General features: G+C 31.7%; 1 protein-coding gene across 1 annotated transcript; it reads right to left on the minus strand.

The window, feature by feature from the left end:
* Window positions 1–6,159: 6,159 nt before the first annotated feature.
* On the minus strand, window positions 6,160–22,964 carry LOC121392028 (histo-blood group ABO system transferase 1-like). Its single transcript, XM_041523433.1, is given in 4 exon segments — window positions 6,160–6,323; window positions 6,326–6,525; window positions 6,636–6,904; window positions 22,938–22,964. Coding segments are annotated over 4 exon segments (660 nt in total).
* Between the last annotated feature and the right edge of the window lie 83 nt (window positions 22,965–23,047).

The raw sequence follows: 23,047 nt of genomic DNA on the forward strand, positions 1-23,047 counted from the left end.
AATTTCATTAACCCTAACCACAAGCACTATAATGATGGGTACAACTGATCACACTCAAATCTTTGCAGTAGCTTGCTTCACTGCCTATATTTCTAAAATTCTATAGTTATGCAGTCACTGCTACTAATTCTACAACCTTTACAGCTTTATTGTGAAGACCTTTTTTATTACTAATTTATTATATATTTAAGCTTATATCAAAAAACTTGATGAAGACAAGGAACAACATGACAGATTGAACAAAGCAGTAGAGACTATTGAGCTGTTAAGACAAGAAATTGAAAATTGTAAGGTATGTCTGTCAAAGCTTGTGATTTAGAAGTATATGTACTATCACTGGTTGTTATGTACTATCACTGGTTGTTATGTACTATCACTGGTTGTTATGTACTATCACTGGCTATTATGTACTATCGCTGGTTGTTATGTACTATCGCTGGTTGTTATGTACTATCACTGGTTGTTATGTACTATCGCTGGTTGTTATGTACTATCGCTGGTTGTTATGTACTATCGCTGGTTGTTATGTACTATCGCTGGTTGTTATGTACTATGACTGGTGTTATGTGTATAATAGATAATTATATTAAAATTTGTGAACTTTTATAATTGGTCACACATGTAAATACATGTATTTATTAGTCTCATTACTACTTTTAAGTTAGTAGTAAAGCATGACACACCTTACAACCAGTGCTTAATAGTGTACTAAATTTAGCATTGGCTAACTTGGTACTAAAACCATACTACCTATTTTAATGTGGTTGACATTAAAATAGGTTAATGTGGTTGTCTTACAATCATTTGGACAACTACATATACACATAAATGTATTTATCTATCTATATAGATAGATAGATAGATATAGATAATTATAGATACAGGGTATGTTCCCTTTTTACTATTTTATGATATTTGTTGTATACACATGATCAAAGTGACAAATGAAATGATACTTCATCTTTTTTTTAACCACCAACACACATATATAGCATCTCATTAATCCCAACTGCTAGTGCTACAACAATGGGTATGATTGATCATTGATTGAGCATTCTCACTAACTTGCTTTTCTGCCTACAGTTTTAGCATTCCACAGACATTGCTCTTAATTACACAATCATTGTAGCCCTAGTCAGTGTAGTATCTAATTATTGGATGATTTTTTAAAATTATGATAATATTGTTATTTTAATTGTATGTGTTTCCCTAAAGTGAAATAAATGATAACTAAATTCAATGCATTACCCATACATGTACATGTATGTATAATATTATACAATGATTTAAGTGTAGCATTTATAGAGTACAAAAACCACACATTACATTGTACATTTATCTATACAATGTGTTGTACATGTATATCTAGATGGACTTATTGTCTGATGAAGAGATTTTTGCTGAACGAGAAACAGAATATAACAGTCTCCAAAGTCAATATAAATTGCTGGTTGAGAGAAATATAGAACTAGAATGTCTTGTGACTACATTAACAGACAAAGAACACAGTTTGCAACAAGAGGTAAGGTGACATATACAGATACAATTGCAGCGTACATGCATGGTCTTTTATTATGAGAAATATTGTAGTTCCTCAAACATTTTTGCATAATAATCTTTAGCCAAAGATTATACATAAGACAGAAGGTGTTTTATTATCTGTCAAATCTTTGTTTACAAGGTTTGTTTATATGGTACACACTTGGGATTGATTGTGATGGCTCTAAATTATGTAGATTTCAATGTTTTAGATATATCTACTCCTACATATAAATGGAGTTAAATGTATCTATGTTTTAACCACTATTATATACAGACAAAATCATTTGATTGAAACCCTTTACCTTAATATTTGACTTATCAATTATTCATAAGAACATGTTACTTACTGCTTCCTATAAGGTAGTCAACAGAGGGTATGTTAGCAAACTAAATCAGACAACTGGTAGCACAGGATTATAAAGTTGTTTTGTGTAGTTCCTTTAAGTTTCAATGAGTTTGTGGTTTGTGTGTCATTCTGAGGTGCAATATTTAGTTAATTGGTTTGTACACAAAAATAGTAAAAAGCTTCTATTGTGTACATAATTATATGCATTTTGTCTACAACAATAGGTTACACTGCATTCCACAGTTGCTTTCACAACAAGAGATGTGGTTTACAGTTTGTCATATACTTTACCATCTTGAGGAGTAATATATGTTAGTATTGCAAAAGCCTTCCTTTCTCTTAGCAAAGAGGCGGCAACAATAGACTAACAAATGGGTGGCAACGGCGTTACCAGTTATAAACATGAAAAGTATCAAAACAACTAGAAAGTAAACTAAATTTAAAAACTAACTACGAATAGCTTTATGGTTTTTTGTTTCAAAGCCAAAAGTCGACGTTTTGTTGAGATTATCCAATCTTTGGGGTACAATATTCCGGAGACAATAATTAGTTGGAGGATGATCAATAAAATATCTATTAAGATGACTCTCATCATGCCACAAAGCTATGTAGTTGTACTTATTAAGATCTGTTAATATATTCTTGAAAAGTATATCAGCCATAGTGATGACTTCACTTACACAACCACCAAATACCCCACTAGCAAAATAGTACTCTCCTTCATATCGGTTAATATAAGCTGTTGATTTAGGGTTTCTGTCATATGGAAATGATAGTCTTTGTTTCCAATAAAAACCAGGATGTAGGGTACCTACTCTTGAACCTAAGGCCTCACTATTAAAACTAGAAACAAAGAGCATATCAACATCAATTTGAAACATGAAGTCCATATCATGGTAGACATGTCTATGTTCACTAATAAACTGATATTTTTGCTAAAGCGTTCTTTGGCCAGCCTAGATTTTTCTCCATAATACTTACAATATGACAGTTTGTCTTCACTTTAGCTACTTCATCAAGTTTATCTGAGATAACAAAATAAGTAACATTATGATCTCTCATGAAGTACTTGTCAGCACTTGTAATAAGAGGTTGTAAGAACTTTATGTACTTGGCAATAGCAACAATATTAAGTCCTACATTGTAAACTCTCTTTGGTTGTCTTGCTAATACATTGGCTTCAGTATCAGCCCATACTATTGGTGCTCCCCAAGGTGTCTCTATTCTATAACGAATTTTACTCCTACTAACTTTTGGTAAAGATGGTAACTCCTTTGCAACATGTGACAAATTCTGATGTTGAATATGACAACTTGTAGACATATTCCATAGGTTGTGTGAAGTTAGATAATCAAAATCCACATAGTAATTTTCAGATAGAAGCAAAAACGCAGTAAAGTATGAAGAAAACATAAAGGCACAACTTGGTTTCTGTCATGGCAGTGCCTATAGGACTTCTTGATTCAGTTTTTGAAACCACACCTTTAAAAAGTGAGACCACACCCCCGAGAGTAGATATATGAATAGAATTAAAAATAATAAGATTATAAATAATAATTATAGAATCATAAATGATAATTATGAATAGAGGAATATAGATAACAAAAAAGAAAAGAGTAATCAATAATCAAGTATAACACGACAAAACAAAACCTAAGCCTTGTCTTTGGAGAAGACTTTAAATGAACACAATGGAAATGATACCAGTTAAGCAAGAGTCACATATAATTGAACTTTCTGACTCATCATTGATTGGCTTAAGCACAGACCACAATGCTAAACAGGATTACTTCTTAAAACCTCAATAACTACTTGAACACTAATCGATGTGTCATGAGAAAAGTACTTGGACAATTCCTCTCCAATAACAACATCATAGTCTTAATTTCTAAACTCATCGTTGAAATGTGTGCTCACTTTGATTAAGTAAGAGTTAAGATGATGCCTGGGTATGTTCATAGATAATTAAGAACTACAAATTTGCAATAGTTTCAAATGTAACTTTCTTGATTGCTGCACACATGCATTCTGTTGTTGTTTTGTACTATCACTGGTTGTTATGTACTATCACTGGCTATTATGTACTATCACTGGTTGTTATGTACTATCACTGGTTGTTATGTACTATCACTGGCTATTATGTAGTATCACTGGTTGTTATGTACTATCACTGGTTGTTATGTACTATCACTGGCTATTATGTAGTATCACTGGTTGTTATGTACTATCACTGGTTGTTATGTACTATCACTGGCTATTATGTAGTATCACTGGTTGTTATGTAGTATCACTGGTTGTTATGTACTATCACTGGTTGTTATGTACTATCACTGGTTGTTATGTACTATCACTGGCTGTTATGTACTATCTGGCTGGTACTATCACTGGTTGTTATGTACTATCACTGGCTGTTATGTACTATCACTGGCTGTTATGTACTATCACTGGCTGTTACGTACTATCACTGGTTGTTATGTGTATAATAGATAATTATATTAAATTTGTGAACTTTTATAATTGGTCACACATGTAAATACATGTATTTATTAGTCTCATTACTACTTTTAAGTTAGTAGTAAAGCATGACACACCTTATAACTAGTGCTTAGTAGTGTACTAAATTTAGCATTGGCTAACTTGGTACTAAACCATACTACCTATTTTAATGTGGTTGCCATGTTGTCTTACAATCATTTGGACAACTACATATACACATAAATGTATCTATCTATCTATATAGATAGATAGATAGATATAGATAATTATAGATACAGGTATGTTCCCTTTTTACTATTTTATGATATTTGTTGTATACAATGATCAAAGTGACAATGAAATGATACTTCATCTTTTTTAACCACCAACACACATATATAGCATCTCATTAATCCCAACTGCTAGTGCTACAACAATGGGTATGATTGATCATTGATTGAGCATTCTCACTAACTTGCTTTTCTGCCTACATTTTTAGCATTCCACAGACATTGCTCCTAATTACACAATCATTGTAGCCCTAGTCAGTGTAGTATCTAATTATTGGATGATTTTTTAAAATTATGATAATATTGTTATTTTAATTGTATGTGTTCCCTAAAGTGAAATAAATGATAACTAAATTCAATGCATTACACATACATGTACATGTATTTACATGTACATGTATGTGTAATATTATACAATGATTTAAGTGTAGCATTTATAGAGTACAAAGCCACACATTACATTGTACATTTATCTATACAATGTGTGTACATATATATCTAGATGGACTTATTGTCTGATGAAGAGATTTTTGCTGAACGAGAAACAGAATATAACAGTCTCCAAAGTCAATATAAATTGCTGGTTGAGAAAAATATAGAACTAGAATGTCTTGTGACTACATTAACAGACAAAGAACACAGTTTGCAACAAGAGGTAAGGTGACATATACAGATACAATTGCAGCGTACATGCAATGGTCTTTTATTATGAGAAATATTGTAGTTCCTCAAACATTTGCATAATAATCTTTAGCCAAAGATTATACATAGACAGAAGGTGTTTTATGATCTGTCAAATCTTTGTTTACAAGGTTTGTTTATATGGTACACACTCAGGGTTGATTGTGATGGCTCTAAATTATGTAGATTTCTTTGTTTTAGATGTATCTACTGCTACATATAAATGGAGTTAAATGTATCTATGTTTTTAAGCACTATTATATACAGACAAATCATTTGATTGACCCCTTTACCTTAGTATTTGACTTATCAATTATTCATAAGAAGAACATGTTACTGCTTCCTATAAGGTAGTCAATAGAGGGTACGTTAGCAAACTAAATCAGACAACTGGTAGCACAGGATTATAAAGTTGTTTTGTGTAGTTCCTTTAAGTTTCAATGAATTTTGTGATTTGTGTGTCATTCTGAGCTGCAATATTTAGTAATTGGTTTGTACACAAAAATAGTAAAAAGCTTCATGTACAGCATGTAATTATTGTGTACATAATTATAATGCATTTTGTCTACAACAAGAGGCTACATTGCATTCCACAGTTGCTTTCACAATAAGAGATGTGGTTTACAGTTTGTCATATACTTTACCATTATGACGAGTAATATATGTTAGTATTGCAAAAGCCTTCCTTTCTCTTAGTGAAGAGGCGGCAACGATAGACTAATAATGGTGGCAACGATGTTACCAGTTATAAACATGAAAGTATCAAAACAACTAGAAAGTAAACTAAATTTAAAAAACTAACTACGAATAGCTTATGGTTTTTGTTCAAGCCAAAAGTCGACGTTTTGTTGAAGTTATCGAATCTTCTGGGGTACAATATTCTGGAGACAATAATTTAGTTGGAGGATGATCAATGAAATATCTATTAAGATGACTCTCATCATGCCACAAAGCTATGTAGTTGTATTTATTAAGATCTGTTAATATATTCTTGAAAAGTATATCACCATAGTGATGACTTCACTTACACAACCACCAAATACCCCACTAGCAAAATAGTACTCTCCTTCATATCGGTTAATATAAGCTGTTGATTTAGGGTTTCTGTCATATGGGAACGATAGTCTTTGTTTCCAATAAAAACCAGGATGTAGGGTACCTACTCTTGAACCTAAGGCCTCACTATTAAAACTAGAAACAAAGAGCATATCACATCAACTTGAAACATGAAGTTCATATCATGGTAGACATGTCTATGTTCACTAATAACTGATATTTTGCTAAAGCGTTCTTTGGCCAGCCTAGATTTTTTCTCCATAATACTTACAATATGACGGTTTGTTTTCACTTTAGCTACTTCATCAAGTTTATCTGAGATGACAAAATAAGTAACATTATGATCTCTCATGAAGTACTTGTCAGCACTTGTAATAAAAGGTTGTAAGAACTTTGTGTACTTGGCAATAGCAACAATATTAAGTCCTACATTGTAAACTCTCTTTGGTTGTCTTGCTAATACATTGGCTTCAGTATCAGCCCATACTATTGGTGCTCCCAAGGTGTCTCTATTCTATAACGAATTTTACTCCTACTAACTTTTGGTAAAGATGGTAACTCCTTTGCAACATGTGACAAATTCTGGTGTTGAACATGACAACTTGTAGACATATTCCATAGGTTGTGTGAAGTTGGATAATCAAAATCCACATAGTAATTTTCAGATAGAAGCAAAACGCAGTAAAGTATGAAGAAAACATAAAGGCACAACTTGGCTTCTGTCATGGCAGTGCCTATAGGACAGTTTTTGAAACCACACCACGAGAGTAGATATATGAATAAAATTAAGAATAATAAGATAATAAATAATAATCACAGAATCATAAATAATAATTATGAATAGAGGAATTATAGATAACAAAAAAGAAAAAGAGTAATCAATAATCAAGTATAACACTACAAACAAAACCCAAGCCTTGTCTTTGGAGAAGACTTTAAATGAACACAATGGAAATGATACCAGTTAAACAAGAGTCAGATATAATTGAACTTTCTGACTCATCATTGATTGGCTTTAAGCACAGACCACAATGCTAAACAGGATTACTTCTTAAAACCTCAATAACTACTTGAACACTTATCAATGTGTCATGAGAAAAGTACTTGGACAATTCCTCTCCATAACAACATCATAGTCTTAATTTCTAAACTCATCGTTGAAATGTGTGCTCACTTTGATTAAGTAAGAGTTAAGATGATGCCTGGGCATGATCATAGATAATTAAGAACTGTACAAATTTGCAATAGTTTCAAATGTAACTTTCTTGATTGCTGCACACATGCATTCTGTTGTTTTTTGAGCACAGAAACTGGACAATTTTATCATATGTAAACTCACTGTTCAAAATTCAAGACAGTGACTCACAAATGCAAGTTGTCTTTTTAGGGAGTTTTAATTTAGTTGCATTACTCTCTCTTTATAATACTACTTTGAAAGAAACAAGTCTGAAGACTTTGCTGTAACAACTTAAACCCAGCTTGTGGTTACTCGCTATGCAATTATTGGAATTATTATTATTATTGTGATTGTGATTGGCCATCCTGAATTCCAGATTATACATCATGGGGTCAGTTTATTGTCAAGATCCACTTTTTCCTGGCTACAACACTAAAGGTGCAAACTACAAAAGCTCAAGAAAGATACCTTTAAAATGGTCTTTTTTGTATTACTATGATAATGAGTACTCCACCTACACATAATAGCAATGAATCTTATTATAATAAAGCACACATTTGTTTTATCTAAAAACACTATCTTATACAACCATTACCGGTCATCACTTGGTAATAATTACTAGTATCTGCCATTAACTCAACTTACCAGTCTCTAGAACACATCAGGTTAATCACAGTAAGGATTATAACCCTCTTCAGGTAAATGTTCAAGACTTAAAGCAACTTTAATAAAGAACTTACTTTACCCCATTGTGAGCCACTGTAAGATACAAAATAAAATGGAGACACCTCGAGAGCACTTATACAATGGGCAGGTACAAGATTGACAATATAGGACTTAAAATTGTCACCAATGCCAAATACTCTAAGTTCTCACAACTTATTACATCTGCTGGTAATTACTTAAAATGCATGGGACTTATTTTGTACTTTTTATAATTACTTATTTTGTCATCTCAGATAATTTTGATGAAATAACTAAGTGATGACAAAACCATTCTATTGTAAGTACTATGGAGAAAAATTATGGTTGGTCAGAATAATACTTGAGTGAAATTTCAGTCTGTTGGTTAAGATGAATATATGTAACATAATATGATACCTTAATATGTTTCAATATTAAGCTATCTAGTCTTAATAGTGAGACTTTGAGTCAAAAGTAGGTACACTACATCTAAAGTAAATTAAAGCAACTTCAAATTTGAATTGAGCATACTGAGATGCTTGTACAGCTGCCTCCATGTGCTTTTTAGTCTTTTTATATTGATATGTCATATCTTGATGTCATTGTGTAATGGAGACTGTACATGTAGCCTCAACCCAGGTGCTCATTTCTTTCATGAACAGCTAGGTATGAAGCTAGTCATTAAGATAATGGAACACCTTTTGATTCTATTTTGAGTATAGTCTTTTGTGTAGCCTATTTTAGTGTGTACAATGCATACAATATAGACAATGGCATTATACTTTTATGTTACAGATAAGAGCATTACAGGATCAGCTGAAATACAAAAAAAAACTGTGATCATAAGACAGAGATAACATTCCAACCTCACCACACAATCCCATCATCTGATTATGTAGACCATTTGTACAATATACTACATGGAAAGATTAATGTTCACAGTATACAGGTAAAGTATGCACTCTAACTATTACATGTACATGTACACATGTATGTATTGTAAATGTACATGTACATATGTGTTAAAATATGTCACTTTTAAATTAAAACATTATAATTTACTCAATATACAAGTACTTGTTCCAATATCAGCATTTGTACCACTAAACATTATTTGAGCATTCAACTTTCTCTTCCACTTCTTATAATATAAAATATGTACCCTTCTTTACATATAATTTAGGAACCCTTGGAAGACAGCTGTGACATAGCACTAGATCATATCACCACTTTGTTAATGAACATAATACTATCAGTCACGAGTCACCATTCTCATCATCTTATCCACCATTGGAGCCTATAAAATGTCTGAATACAGTCTATTACTGTCACAGGAAAAATTAAAGGCTGTTGAAAAATGGTACACGTCCTTGTTCTTCAACCATACATAAATACATGCAATAATACTGCCATATTGTAACATAGACATCATGTTATTAAGTAAACTTAATTTTAAGATGTGTCCTTAATTCTAAGTATTATCTTTAATATTTATGCTAATATCTACATTTACTTTGCATGTACATGACATTGTCCTATTTTGGGTATTTTACAGTTATTTAGAGGAACAGCACAAACTACAATCACTTTCACTAAAAATCAAGTAAGTTTGCAAAAGGTATATGTTGTATGTTTCATTAACTGCTAGGTTTAAAGAGGATTTAATACACGAGCTTGTAAAGAACACTAGAACTGTTAAATGTCTTAATCAAGCTTATATGAAGAAAATTACCACTTTAGAAAAAGAGGCTATATCACTTAAAGAACAAGTTACAAAGGTACAGTGCATTTGTAATGTTACCATAATCACTTACCAATCCATTTGTTCAGTAATATCATTTATATCACCAATCTATTTATTCATATACCTATTTGTACATGTACATACTATTGTTATTATAATTTTAATGAATTTCTCATTAATTTTAATTATTTCCAATACATGTAGGTCACCCACTGCACAATGTACACATGACAAAAAAAATACAGAAAACAACCTCAAAAAATATCACAAACAGAGAATCAGCTACAAAGGAAGCTGAAAGATACAGAGACAAAATTATCCACTCTTCAGAGAAGACGGAGAGACACACTACGTCTCTTACAAGTGGGAGAGAAAAGTGAGCAAAGATTAGCAGAGTTAGAAGGAGAAGTCCAACGTCTTAGGAACCAGCAATCACTTTTACAACAAAAATGTAAAGAGGAAATTGACAAGAAGAAAAAACTTGAAACTGAAGTAAAACAATGTCATCAACAAATAAGTACTCTGACACAGGAAAACAGAACCAACAAGGACAGGTCATTCGAGTTAAGACACAAGAGGTAACCTTGACATAGCACCTTTTATTAACATACTATATGTGATGACATGTACGTAGACCATGTTGGTATTTAATTCACTGTTATAGCATTTATTAAATGTATATAATCAATTATTAAACATGTACAAACTATACATTAATAGTGTGGTATTAGTTGTCTTATTATATATAGGTTGCATTTGCTCAGAGAAAAATTGCGTCAAGTAAATAGAAGAGACAACAGATATATTAATAGGTGAGTTACATGTACATTAAATTGACACAATCAATATGATTACAATGTACATGTCATACATGTACATATACTACATGTAATGTAGCACATATAAGAAGTACCCTTGTAGATCATTTACTAAAATCAATCAAGCCTTTGCTGAAGAGCTTTCAAAGTCATGTGACTCATTTCATTTTCAAGTACATTGTAAATGTCCATGTATATGATGTGATGAAACAAGTCAAATTGTGTAATGTTATCTTTGTCTTTGATTGTAATCTAATTTACTATATTATTGTTGTTGTTGTATTATATTAAAAAAATAATCTTGTTTTTTATAGTGATATGTCCACAGACTATAGTAAATGGTTTCAAAAAAGAGCTAAACAAAATAGCTAAAGAAAGGCAAAGCCTTGAACAATTCAGAAGGTATTTGTGTACCATTAATATATGAATACATGTATATACATGTACATGTATCTGTACATATACATGTACATGTATATGTATGTTTTTTTACATATATATGTATATGTAAATTTACATAAACATGTATATGTATGTTTACATATATATGTATATGTAAATTTACATATACATGTATATGTAAATTTACATGTATATGTATATGTAAATTTACATATACATGTATATGTAAATTTGCATATACATGTATATGTAAATTTACATGTACATTTATCTATATTAGCTTATATTTAGGATAGTGAAGGTCTATAATGGGTCACAATTGGTTCATATTCATACTGTATTTTAGCATTCATTGAATTGAGAAAGCACTTATAAAGCAATACACAGCTACTGATAACTTTCCAGTCTTTGGTATTAAGACAATTGCTGCAATACGACAACTATATCTATATATATATAGGGACAACATTTGACAAATAAATCATGTGCTTACAGTCCATAGCATATCAATACAAAGTACATTCATATACAAACACAGTGGTAGAGAACTGGGGGGGGGGGGAGGGCAGGGGGGCTGGAGCCTCTCCACTTTTGAAAGTGGGAGGTGGGTCTCTGCCCTTTTACTGTTTGATTTTGACTGTTTGATATACAAGTATGCATGACGAATTGCACTCCTCACTTTGGTAATTTTTAGTTATTTTTTAAAATAAGATTTTCATTTACATCTATCTGATTCTTCACTAAGCACTTGGCCCCCCACTTTTCAGTAGCTGTCTCCACCCCTGAAACTAAATGTTTTATACGTATAGATGTTGGATGTGGGCAGGGATTTCACTCAGCTAAAACATTAAAATCTTAACAAAAGTGCGAAACCTGAAATATGCCTGAAGACAAAGCCTAAAGAGCTTGTTAACTTCTCTAGGGAGTTACTTTATAGCAGGAAAATTTTTGTTGGTACAAATCTTTGATGAGATATAGAAAGTCTTTTAGAATTGCATTAAAAAATTTTAAATTCCAAAATTTTTATTTGTCTATTTACGCCCTCTATAGTAGTAGTAGTCATGGAAGAGCATGCATCCTTTACAATTGATTGGTAGATCTCAGTCTGATTGTCCACCTTAATCTGATCTAACTGATATATACTATTAATGCTCAAATGATCCAACTATCATTATACCTGATTAGTGGCCAAGACTGGTCATAAAATCTATTATTTTGTACATATGTACATGTACTTTAACTTAAAAAAGAGTATACTTACTTTGTTTAATAGGATCTACAAGAACGCGAAGCACTTATAGCTCATCATGAACATTTACTTAAGGAACAGTCATCACTAGAGATAAAGAAGAGAAACACGCCATCACGGTCTCATCTCAAAAATATTACACTTATCTCATCAACTTAAGTCACTAACTGATCTGATAAAAACAAAGACAACACTACGAGGGTTTGATATACAATATATTCCATAACAATAAAGTAATTTTTCTGAAATGTCCCCTTTGAAGATAAACTATCTTCTTACCATAAATGATATAATATACTAAAAGGAGTGCATCATGAGAATAATGGTAAGTAAGGATAGAGTGTGAAACCTCACATACTGTAAGGTTAAATTTTCGTGGGGGATTTAATTTCGCTATATTCGTAGGTTGTTGTTTTAACACGAAATTTACTTTTATTCCACCCACGCATAATCACATGATCTCAATAAAGCGTGTAAATAACGGCTACTGTAAAGGGTTACTTCTTTCTATTTTACACTGAAGTACTTCTCCGTTCAACTGCCTCCCAGAGTTTCTTGTATACATGGTACCCTCTCACCATGGATCAATGAATACGTAACCATACTTCGGGGAAAATCACGCTTGTGTTCACAACACGTGTCTGACACACACCATTAATTAATACTTCACACCCACTAAACACGAAAATTAATACCCACGAAATTTAAATAATAAAGCAAAATTTAAAAAAACACGAAAATTTAAACCCTCGAAAATTTGTACCCTTACGGTATACTAGAATTAATCAAAATGCCAAATAGAGTGCTCAAGAGTTGTTTAAAATAGAACACATAAAGTAGGCATGTGACTTACTAGTATAATAGGGTCACAAGCAGCCACAGCTACATATTGCATACATATATTCATGTTATAAGATATAATGGTATATAGCAAGGGCTATCTTAAAAAAAAACATGTCTTTTAAACAGAAAACATGATGATAAGCACATTTAAGACAAAATTGTTGTTCACTTACGGGCCTCACTCAAAAGTTAATGTAGAAACATAAACTCTAGAGAGCATGACCTGTCAGCTAATTGTGTGTGAGTTTCATCCTTTGTCATTTTAATTACTTGTCCTTGAGATGTGTTTATTAAATTATATTGTGACCACTTCCTATTACACATATAAAAATGTGTAACCAGACTGTACACAATAACATATTTAATGTGGACAATGAAAAAATAAGGACACCCCTGTAATCAGGATTGTTTTAATAGACCTTAGGTTTTCTGAAAAGACAGGTTACATTAATATAATAATGTTAATTAGTGTTTCTTACTTACAGTCATAGACTGACAGTTGTTAGGAAGAGAGAATGATAATTGAGGCGTGTTGCAATCATTGTTGCATGGAGAAACATCTATCTATCTATCTGTGTCACACTTAGGAATGCTTCTTAGAACCCACAACCTCAAAGAATATATTATGAACGTGGCTACATATAGTACTTTTTCTGCTTAGCTTATAAAAATGGCTATTGAGAAGCAAAAAGTTTCATTAACAACAATTACCAAAGATGTGTAAGATAATAGCTAAGAAACAGCTACTAACCTACATGTACTAGTGACCCTCGCTTATTAAGTACAAGTTTAATACCTAACTGCTATTTTAATTAATGTGAGAGACTTTCACACTCTCCTTCTCATATGTGTCCTGACTTAAATGTGTTTATTATATTGTGACCCTTCCTATTACACTTATTATCATACACGAACAAAGTGTGCATGTACATGTATAATAGACTACCAGTGCTAGGAAGTGATAATAATTAGTAAAATGATAAAATTACTGCTAGCAGGATTTACATTTCTTTTATTAGGTTTGGTATTTCAAAGCACTCAGTTAACATGTATTACATATACACAAGTTAAGCTGTTTTAATACATATAATTGACAATGTACATTCTACCTGGTTCTCTAATAAGTAAGAGCAAAAGAGCTTATATACAATATTAATGATTGTTATAGATCTGAACTACTATAATGATTGCTGTAGTTTGACCTATTGAGATTCTAACTATAATTATTTTTATCCCTTTAAAGATTCTCTTGATGACCAGTCAATAAGTTCACTTCAATTAGAACTTGACAGTTTGACAAAGAAACAGTCAGTGTTGGTATTTTTCTGGCACTAACTTTATATTTTACTAATAGCAAAGAACTCTCAAAGAAAATTCAAACTATGGAAGACAATTTATCAACTGGTGATGTTCCTTCTAAAGACGAAGAAAGAAAGGTATTAATAGTAAATAATAATCGTTATGAATAATTAATAAATAATATTAATAAATACCAGTTCCTTTTGTGATCAAGCTTTATAAATGATTTATGATGTACATGTATATGTAATGAAATGCATGTACTATACATTGTGTGATATTTTTAAAACATGAACAAAAATATTGTCATCAACATTAGTCTATTACAGTATTATGTTATCATGTAGCTAAATTACCAGTATACTGTTTAAAAAATACAGATATTTGCAATACGTAGATCGGGGAAAGTTTGGTGTTAACAAAAAATTCAAACATTGGACAATGTATGAAAATAAATTACAGCGAACATATTACACATTGAAAGAATAGAGTGTTCATAAAATTTCATACACGCCTCTATGTTCGAAGTTTTTTAACACGTAAATTGTTTTTACATGAAACTTTTGTAACGCAAAAGTTTCCCGATCTACAGGATATTAGAGTGTTATTTCATAATTTATATATATTATATATATATATACTAATTATCTTTAGATTACAAGAGTTGAATGACAAGCTAGAAGTTTTAGAGACCAGTATTCAATTAAAAATAATCAATTACATAAATCAAAACATACCAGCTACTAGGACAAGACCTCGTCCAACTTGAAGCCTGTCTGTCACAATTATCATCATCTGAAGTTTTGTCTTTTTTAATGCAGTCAGTAATAAGAATTATTGAATTAGAGGAACAGATAAAAGAACCAGAAAAAGCTAGTAAAATTGTGGAAGTTCAGTTACAAAAACAGAGAAGAAGAAATTATTATATTACAAAGACTAATACGTCAGTCTCAGTTGGACAACCAATGGAAAATTCACAAGACACCAAAGGTCCATAACAATAACTCCTTACATATAATAGTATCATTTGCTTAGCAACTACATGGTATTACCTCTGATATTTGTGTTTAATGAATAGTCATATATTTTTTATAAATGTAAAGTAACAGATAAGACAGATATACATTACATGTACTATAAAATAGAACATTTTAGCATAAGACTTTCATCAATATGACATTTAACAAGGATAGTGATGGGCTTAATACACCAGTGTAATACATGATGAATATAACAAAGTCCAAAACCTATTAATTAATTGTCAGTACACTTGATGTAAATATATTATTTATGGCTTGTAGATTTAGCAAGACCCTTTCTGAGTCAGTTATACAACGCGTAACGTTAGCAACTCAGCATACTGTCTATTATTACAATTTCCATACCAATTTACACCAACAAAAAAAACCAAGTTAAATTAAAGAAAACATTTACTATTAACAACTACTATTATAATATTACAGGAGCATGTTCAAGATGTTAATACATTACTGGATCACATCGCTCATACTGAAGACCTGTCTAATTCTAGCAGGATATTGAAATATTGAAAGCAAAGATTAAATGTTTAGAGAAAGATCTTTATTTTTACAAGAAAAGAAGTCGTGATTAAAACAAGAGCTCATTGATTTAAATAAAAGAACAATTTTAAATCAAAATTATATGGATACTGAGTTTCTAACTTGTGTATTTTAGTAATTCATTGCATCATTTCTATTCATGATGTAAATAAAGTACTTGTGTATATCTGCTGTACATGCACATACCCTTACACAATAATATACGTGGTATATTTATGAGGGGTGGGGTTGTGTGACCATGCTTTCTACTATGTATACACCAAGAAATTTACTAAGTACAGCTACTTCATCATTATAGCTACACATAGTATTCAAGTCCAAAAATTATAGTACATATATATGTATGTATATGTAATTATTACTGAATTAGTAGTGTTTCTACATAAATTGAATTGACGGATATAATATTTTAATACCTAAGCACATGTGTCTAATTTGTCCCTGCCACAAGTCCTTGTTTGTAGTATAACTATACCTAACTGCCATAACCCCTTAGTCTGGTCTTATGTGAAGTAACTCCCATTCCAATTTGGATTTAAAATTAATATTTACTATGTCCACACTATTGACATTGGGCACTACTGTCAGCCAAAAAAAAACAAGTTCACACATGTTTAATCTGATTACAGAAGTTACAAATGTTACTACATGCAGAACATCATATATAACACAATTATACATAATATACAATATTTTATTGATATCCTTTGATGATCAGGAAGGCAAGTAGAGAGTAATGTTTGAGTTATTGTATAGCCCAATGATCTCATTTACCATTGTTTATGGTCCAATTTAAGAAAAAAAAATTACCATGTTCTCCTAAGACTACATATAGCTTTACCAAGAAAAAAGTTTGAATGTCAGAAAAAAAACATAAGCACAGCCAAGATAAAAGGATGAATCACTTTAATAACCAAATTAAACTAACTGTTTAAATGTACTACTACAAAATTGAATTATAATTAATATATTACTATATATGAATAATGTTCAAGTCATCCATTGTGCAGGGTACGACTATCAATAATATGTTTATTGGGTAGAGGACCACACAAAAGACTAGCAATCCATGAGTATCCACTGTCTCTTTACTTGTACAAAAAGATTCTGCTAGTATAATAAGGTCAACTAAACTAGATAAAACTCCTTCTATTTCACGCATTCTTAACTTTGTTTGGTCTTAACATGATGTATATGAATTACATTATTATTTAATGTTCGAAATCTTGCACCATATTTTTAATAGCCATTTCCTTTACCATATTGAGTCTGTAGACAAAAATATTAGACTATCATTTCCAATATATTTATCAGCAGAGGACACTGCACACTGCAATGCTTTCTTCCAAATTGTCTATCTTTTACAATTTTTGGGTGCTTCTCTGAATGAAAAAAAAAATTTCCAGCAAAACCGGTCCTTAAGTGAAGCCAGATAGACTTGGTTAGTCAATTTTAAAGCAATTTTGGCTTAGAAACCTCTTCTAAAACTTTTTGTCCAATTTGACAAGTATCTAGAAACTAAGCCGATAATATATTTAAATCATGATCAGTTAGATTAGACAGATAGATATGATCAAGCTTCCACTAGCCACGATTGATTTGCTTTGAAATGTTCCTAACAAGTGAAACTTCCATGTTGTTGCCATAACAAACAAGTGGTATATTACTATCTATGATATTCAGATAGCCTTGCCAGTCTTTAATTGACAATCCACAATATAAGGATATTCTGCTGCTTCAAAAAACAGACTAAATGTGACCATATGAGGAGAAATGATTTTAACATTATTTGCCACATACTCTTAGACAAATCTTGTCTACCAATTGATCAAGTTAGGCTTAAAATATTTGCTTTCAGAGCTGACTCCCAGTCCAGTATCAATCGTCTATTGCTGGAAAATAGCTAACAATAAAGCAAATGTTATTCCTTTCATCCTACAGCAATCCACCAACATAATGATTGACTGGACAGTGCCATACTAATGTTCTCACATGTTTTGTCATTGTAGCATGATCGTCAGCATATTTAGCTAAAGTGTGTGAGAAATGTCTTGTATTTCCTTGGGAAATGTCCTTCCTTCTCAGGATAACAAGTCAGAGGGAAAACTAGCCAACAAGTTTCTTGGAAATCTTTCTTTAACGCCCATGTAGTAGTGTAGGTATGTGTACAGTATATCATGCTCACTGTGTTCAGTTTTCTTGTTGCGTTTGTTGATGCAGGTAGATACTGCTCACCATACATTTTCCATTGAACTTGTACGTCTAGAGAGCCGTATTTACTAGTATAAAGACAGCCCGCAATGCGTAAATCGCAAACAGTGCGAGCGACAGTTAATATACGACCGAGATACTTCGATTTTCATCTCTAGTCTAGATCTAATCTCTCTAACAACATATAATTACACGACGTCACTGTCAGGAACTAAATCACAACTAGTGTTACTGTATATCACTGTAAAAATGAGTTGCTGATTCACCCAATATATGTTTTTACAGATTGGATATAAAGTAAACATCATACTTTTTCATTTGTCATTGTAAAAATTGATTAGGTATTATTTAACAATATGATTATTCTAAAGTGATAGGCTAGATTTAACGACAAATGCGGGTTTTGACCTTCATGTCTATCTGGGATAAAGTAAACTCTTAGTATTTGTAGTATAATTTCTATATACCTAGTTCTAACGTAGTCTTTGATCTTATTCACTTTCACACTTCTCTAGACGTCTTATCTTTTCATTGGTTTAAATGTATTTGCTTTTCCTTTCTTCAAGTTTATTGCATTGCTAAACGAGTAAACATTTCAGCGTGACATATATAAATCATCACGTGCTTTTTCATACCTGTGTTCCATGTTCCCTTAACCAATTATCGAATTTCTAAGTGGACCAAACCCACACACACACACACAACACAGAGAGAGAGAGAGAGAGAGAGAGAAACCAAGGTAAGATTTTGATGGACCCTTCAGTTGCTTCGGCTTACGAGTGACAAGTTAGTTACAAAATAAGATAAAGTAATGTGATAAATAAAAAAAAAAATTGGATTACGTAATAAACTTACGGTGACTATACAAAACATGAAAAGGAAAACAAAATTAAATGATTACAAAACTAAATTCAATCTTTCTTGAGATACATCGATGACATATGGCTGAATTCATTTGATAAAATGATAGTGAGTTTGTCTGTGTGGGGAAGTGAGTAAAAGGATGGTTCTTTGGAAGTGATTGTGTTGTAAAGTTGAAATATATGTTATTGTACTTTGGACAGAACAGGACAAAAATATGAGGTACATCTTCCACTGAATTTGTGTTACAAAGAGTACATAGTTTATCCTTTAGAGGTATCTTTAGGTACATGAAAACATCCCCTCACTGCTAGACATGTAAACAAAGGGGCAGATGACCCACATATGGCTGCCATAGTCCAACATCTCTTCGCAGTCATATTGGCAAACACATAACTAGGTGGCAATGGCTCCTGTTGTAGTTGTCTATATATTACTAACTTACCTCCTGTCTCACATGAGGGATCTAAAGGTTTATTTAGTTGAGACTGCCAGTCCTCATTGGCTATATATAGTGTGTCTTATATTAATAGTAGTTCTGAAGGTATCGGGTTCATGCTATTATTTTATTTTACACATAATTTCATGCAATGCCAAGACCAAGTACTAAATGCATTACTAATACTGCTTATCTAGCTACATAAACAGTCAATTTTATAGTACATTAGCAATTAAAATAGGTTATGTTTCCAAGTAGTAGCTAAATCAATCAATCAATTTTTACAGTGAATATTAATAAGATCAAGTAAAAATATAAAACAATAAGTCAGTCTGTCAGATTTATCAAGTCAATAAGAGGGTACATTAGAGGATTAATTGCAAACTAAATCAGAAACTTTCTGCACTTGGAATATCAAAGTAACTACTGATCCAGAGAAAGTAGTTTATAGAAGTAGAGACGTCTTCATTACGTTTGTTTACTTTTGTTTCGTTTTGATACTAAAGTATTATTTTCTAATATATTTGAAAAGAAGATTGCAGCTCCTTAGTGCACAACTTGCAATCATGATCTTTTCATTCCTTGTAATAACACGTTTTACTGATCTCAGTAACTGTCCCCCATTGTCTTAATGAAAAAAAATGTATCAAGTATTTTAAATTAACAATAAATTCAGTAACACATCATTATCATCACAAAATCTTCAAGATTGCAGGTTCTAATTATCTAAATTAAGTTACACCTGAGGCGATAAAGACTATGATTCATAGTCATACCATTGGACTAAAATCTATTGAGAATAGGTTTAACAATCAAGTATCAATTACAGAATTGATTGAGAATCCGTTTAAATCATTCTTTATTTTTGTTTTCTAGGGTGCTCCATAGTCATGCTCTGTCAGTTACATCAACACCACAACCAATGAAAAACGAATTGCAAACATTTTCTCTATATAATTTTCATTTGTGCTTGACTCCCACTCAGGAAAGTACCTCCCTAAACCGAACATACATTCTAATATATGTGACCTGATTTGCAAAAAGGGACCACTTCTGTTAAAACATTTGGTACCTGATTTTTGAACAAACCATTTAAAACATTTACAACATCTCAGTTTTGTATACATACATTTGCTATATATGCATAACACTCTACATGTATGCAAAAACTGTTTGTGTTATGTTTTACAGTGTTTTTTTCTTAAATTAGGTCACAAATGTTGTGACAGAAGTGGTCCTTTTTGCAAATCTTGTCACATATGCTTGTATCACAAAAGCCTTCCTTTCTCTTAGCGAAGGGGCGGCAACGATAGACTAGCAAATGAGTAGCAACGGCGTTACCAGTTATAAACATGAAAGTATCAAAAACAACTAGAAATAAGTTTAAAAATTAACTACGAATAACTTTATGGTTTTTGTTCAAAGCCAAAAGTCGATGTTTTGTTGAGATTATCCAATCTTCTGGGGTACAATATTCCGGAGACAATACTTTAGTTGGAGGGTGATCAATGAAATATCTATTAAGATGACTCTCATCATGCCACAAAGCTATGTAGTTGTATTTATGAAGATCTGTTTAATATATTCTTGACAATTATATCAGCCATAGTGATGACTTCACTTACACAACCACCAAATACTCCACCTGCAAAATAGTACTCTCCTTCATATCGGTTAATATAAGCTGTGATTTAGGGTTTCTGTCATATGGGAATGATAGTCTTTGTTTCCATAAACACCAGGATGTAGGGTACCTACTCTTGAACCTAAGGCCTCACTATTAAAACTAGAAACAAAGAGCATATCAACGTCAATTTGAAAAAAAAAGTTCATGTTATGGTATACGTCTCTGTGTTTATTAATAAACTGAAATCTCACTAAAGTATTATTTGGCCAGCCTTGACTTTTCTCCATAATACTTACAATATGACGGTTTGTCTTCACTTTAGCTACTTCATCAAGTTTATCTGAGATAACAAAATAAGTAACATTATGATCTCTCATGAAGTACTTGTCAGCACTTGTAATAAGAGGTTGTAAGAACTTTGTGTACTTGGCAATAGCAACAATATTAAGTGCTACATTGTAAACTCCCTTTGGTTGTCTAGCTAATACATTGGCTTCAGTATCAGCCCCATACTATTGGTGCTCCCCAAGGTGTCTCTATTCTATAACGAATTTCACTTTTACTTACATTAGGTAAAGACGGTTTCTCTTTTAGAACATATGACAAATTCTCTTCAATCAATTGTTGAACCAGACAACTTGTAGATAAGTTCCATTGGCGATGTGAAGTTGGATAATCAAAGTGCACCCATAAGTTCCAAACAGAAAAAAAACGCAGTAAAGTAGCACGAAAATACAAAGACCTAGCTTAGTTTCTTTCATTACTGGGCTTGTCTTGGCTGCGCCAATCTTACTTTACATCAAATGCGTGTAATCCAAGTCAGTTATGACATCATTAATTGATAATATTAGACCACGTGATTTATGTTAGGGCAGCGACAGAGTGTTACATAATTATACGTAATTGTTCAAAAATTTGTCATGCATTCAAATTTAGTCCTCATTTTTGAATTATTTGTCAATTTTTTTCACAAATATTAATAATGCAGTAATCTTATAACAAAACAAGTTATTTCATTAAATTAAAGAGTCTGATGAACTAAATTAACACAAGTCAGAACATATGTGTGTACAACTCAGGATATATAGTGAATGTAAGTAGATGATGAGGCAGCATATAAGTTACTAGTTAAAAGTAGGAAAGGATAGTTGAATTCTGTGAGCAAAGGTTCACTTTCTATCATTGTCTGTGTCTGAAGTTCTATTACTAGACTACATTTTCTTTAGTGCTGATAAGTCTCCCACATAACAACAGTACCCTGTAGATACCACCTGTACAAAAAAAAGAATAAAAATAAGGACAATTTAATAGATATCTTACAAGAATGGATTTCACAAAGTCTCCATTATTTTCAAGTTATTTGGTCTAAGTTACAACTACACTGTAAAAAATAATATGTCATTTTAACAATTAATTTGTACTTTACATGGGTGGATTACTATGGAATATAGAATTTACATGAATTATCATTGTATACTTTGTTGGATTTTAAAGGAACAACATACCAACAAGTTACGTAGTGAGCAATAAACAAGAATTCTATACTCTATAGTAGCTAATTCATGTAAGCTCAAATTAGTTGTTAAAATGACATATTAATTTTTACAGTGTACCTTGTGAGCTAAGAGTTCAGATACCATTGTTATTGACTCAATTAAGTGACACATGCTGCAATTGGATCTTGCATCAAGTATTTGAGACTTAATTAGCAATGTTGTAGCAT

Source organism: Gigantopelta aegis, unplaced genomic scaffold (genome assembly GCF_016097555.1).
Source record: "Gigantopelta aegis isolate Gae_Host unplaced genomic scaffold, Gae_host_genome ctg3286_pilon_pilon, whole genome shotgun sequence".
In the NCBI taxonomy this organism is placed as follows: domain Eukaryota; kingdom Metazoa; phylum Mollusca; class Gastropoda; order Neomphalida; family Peltospiridae; genus Gigantopelta; species Gigantopelta aegis.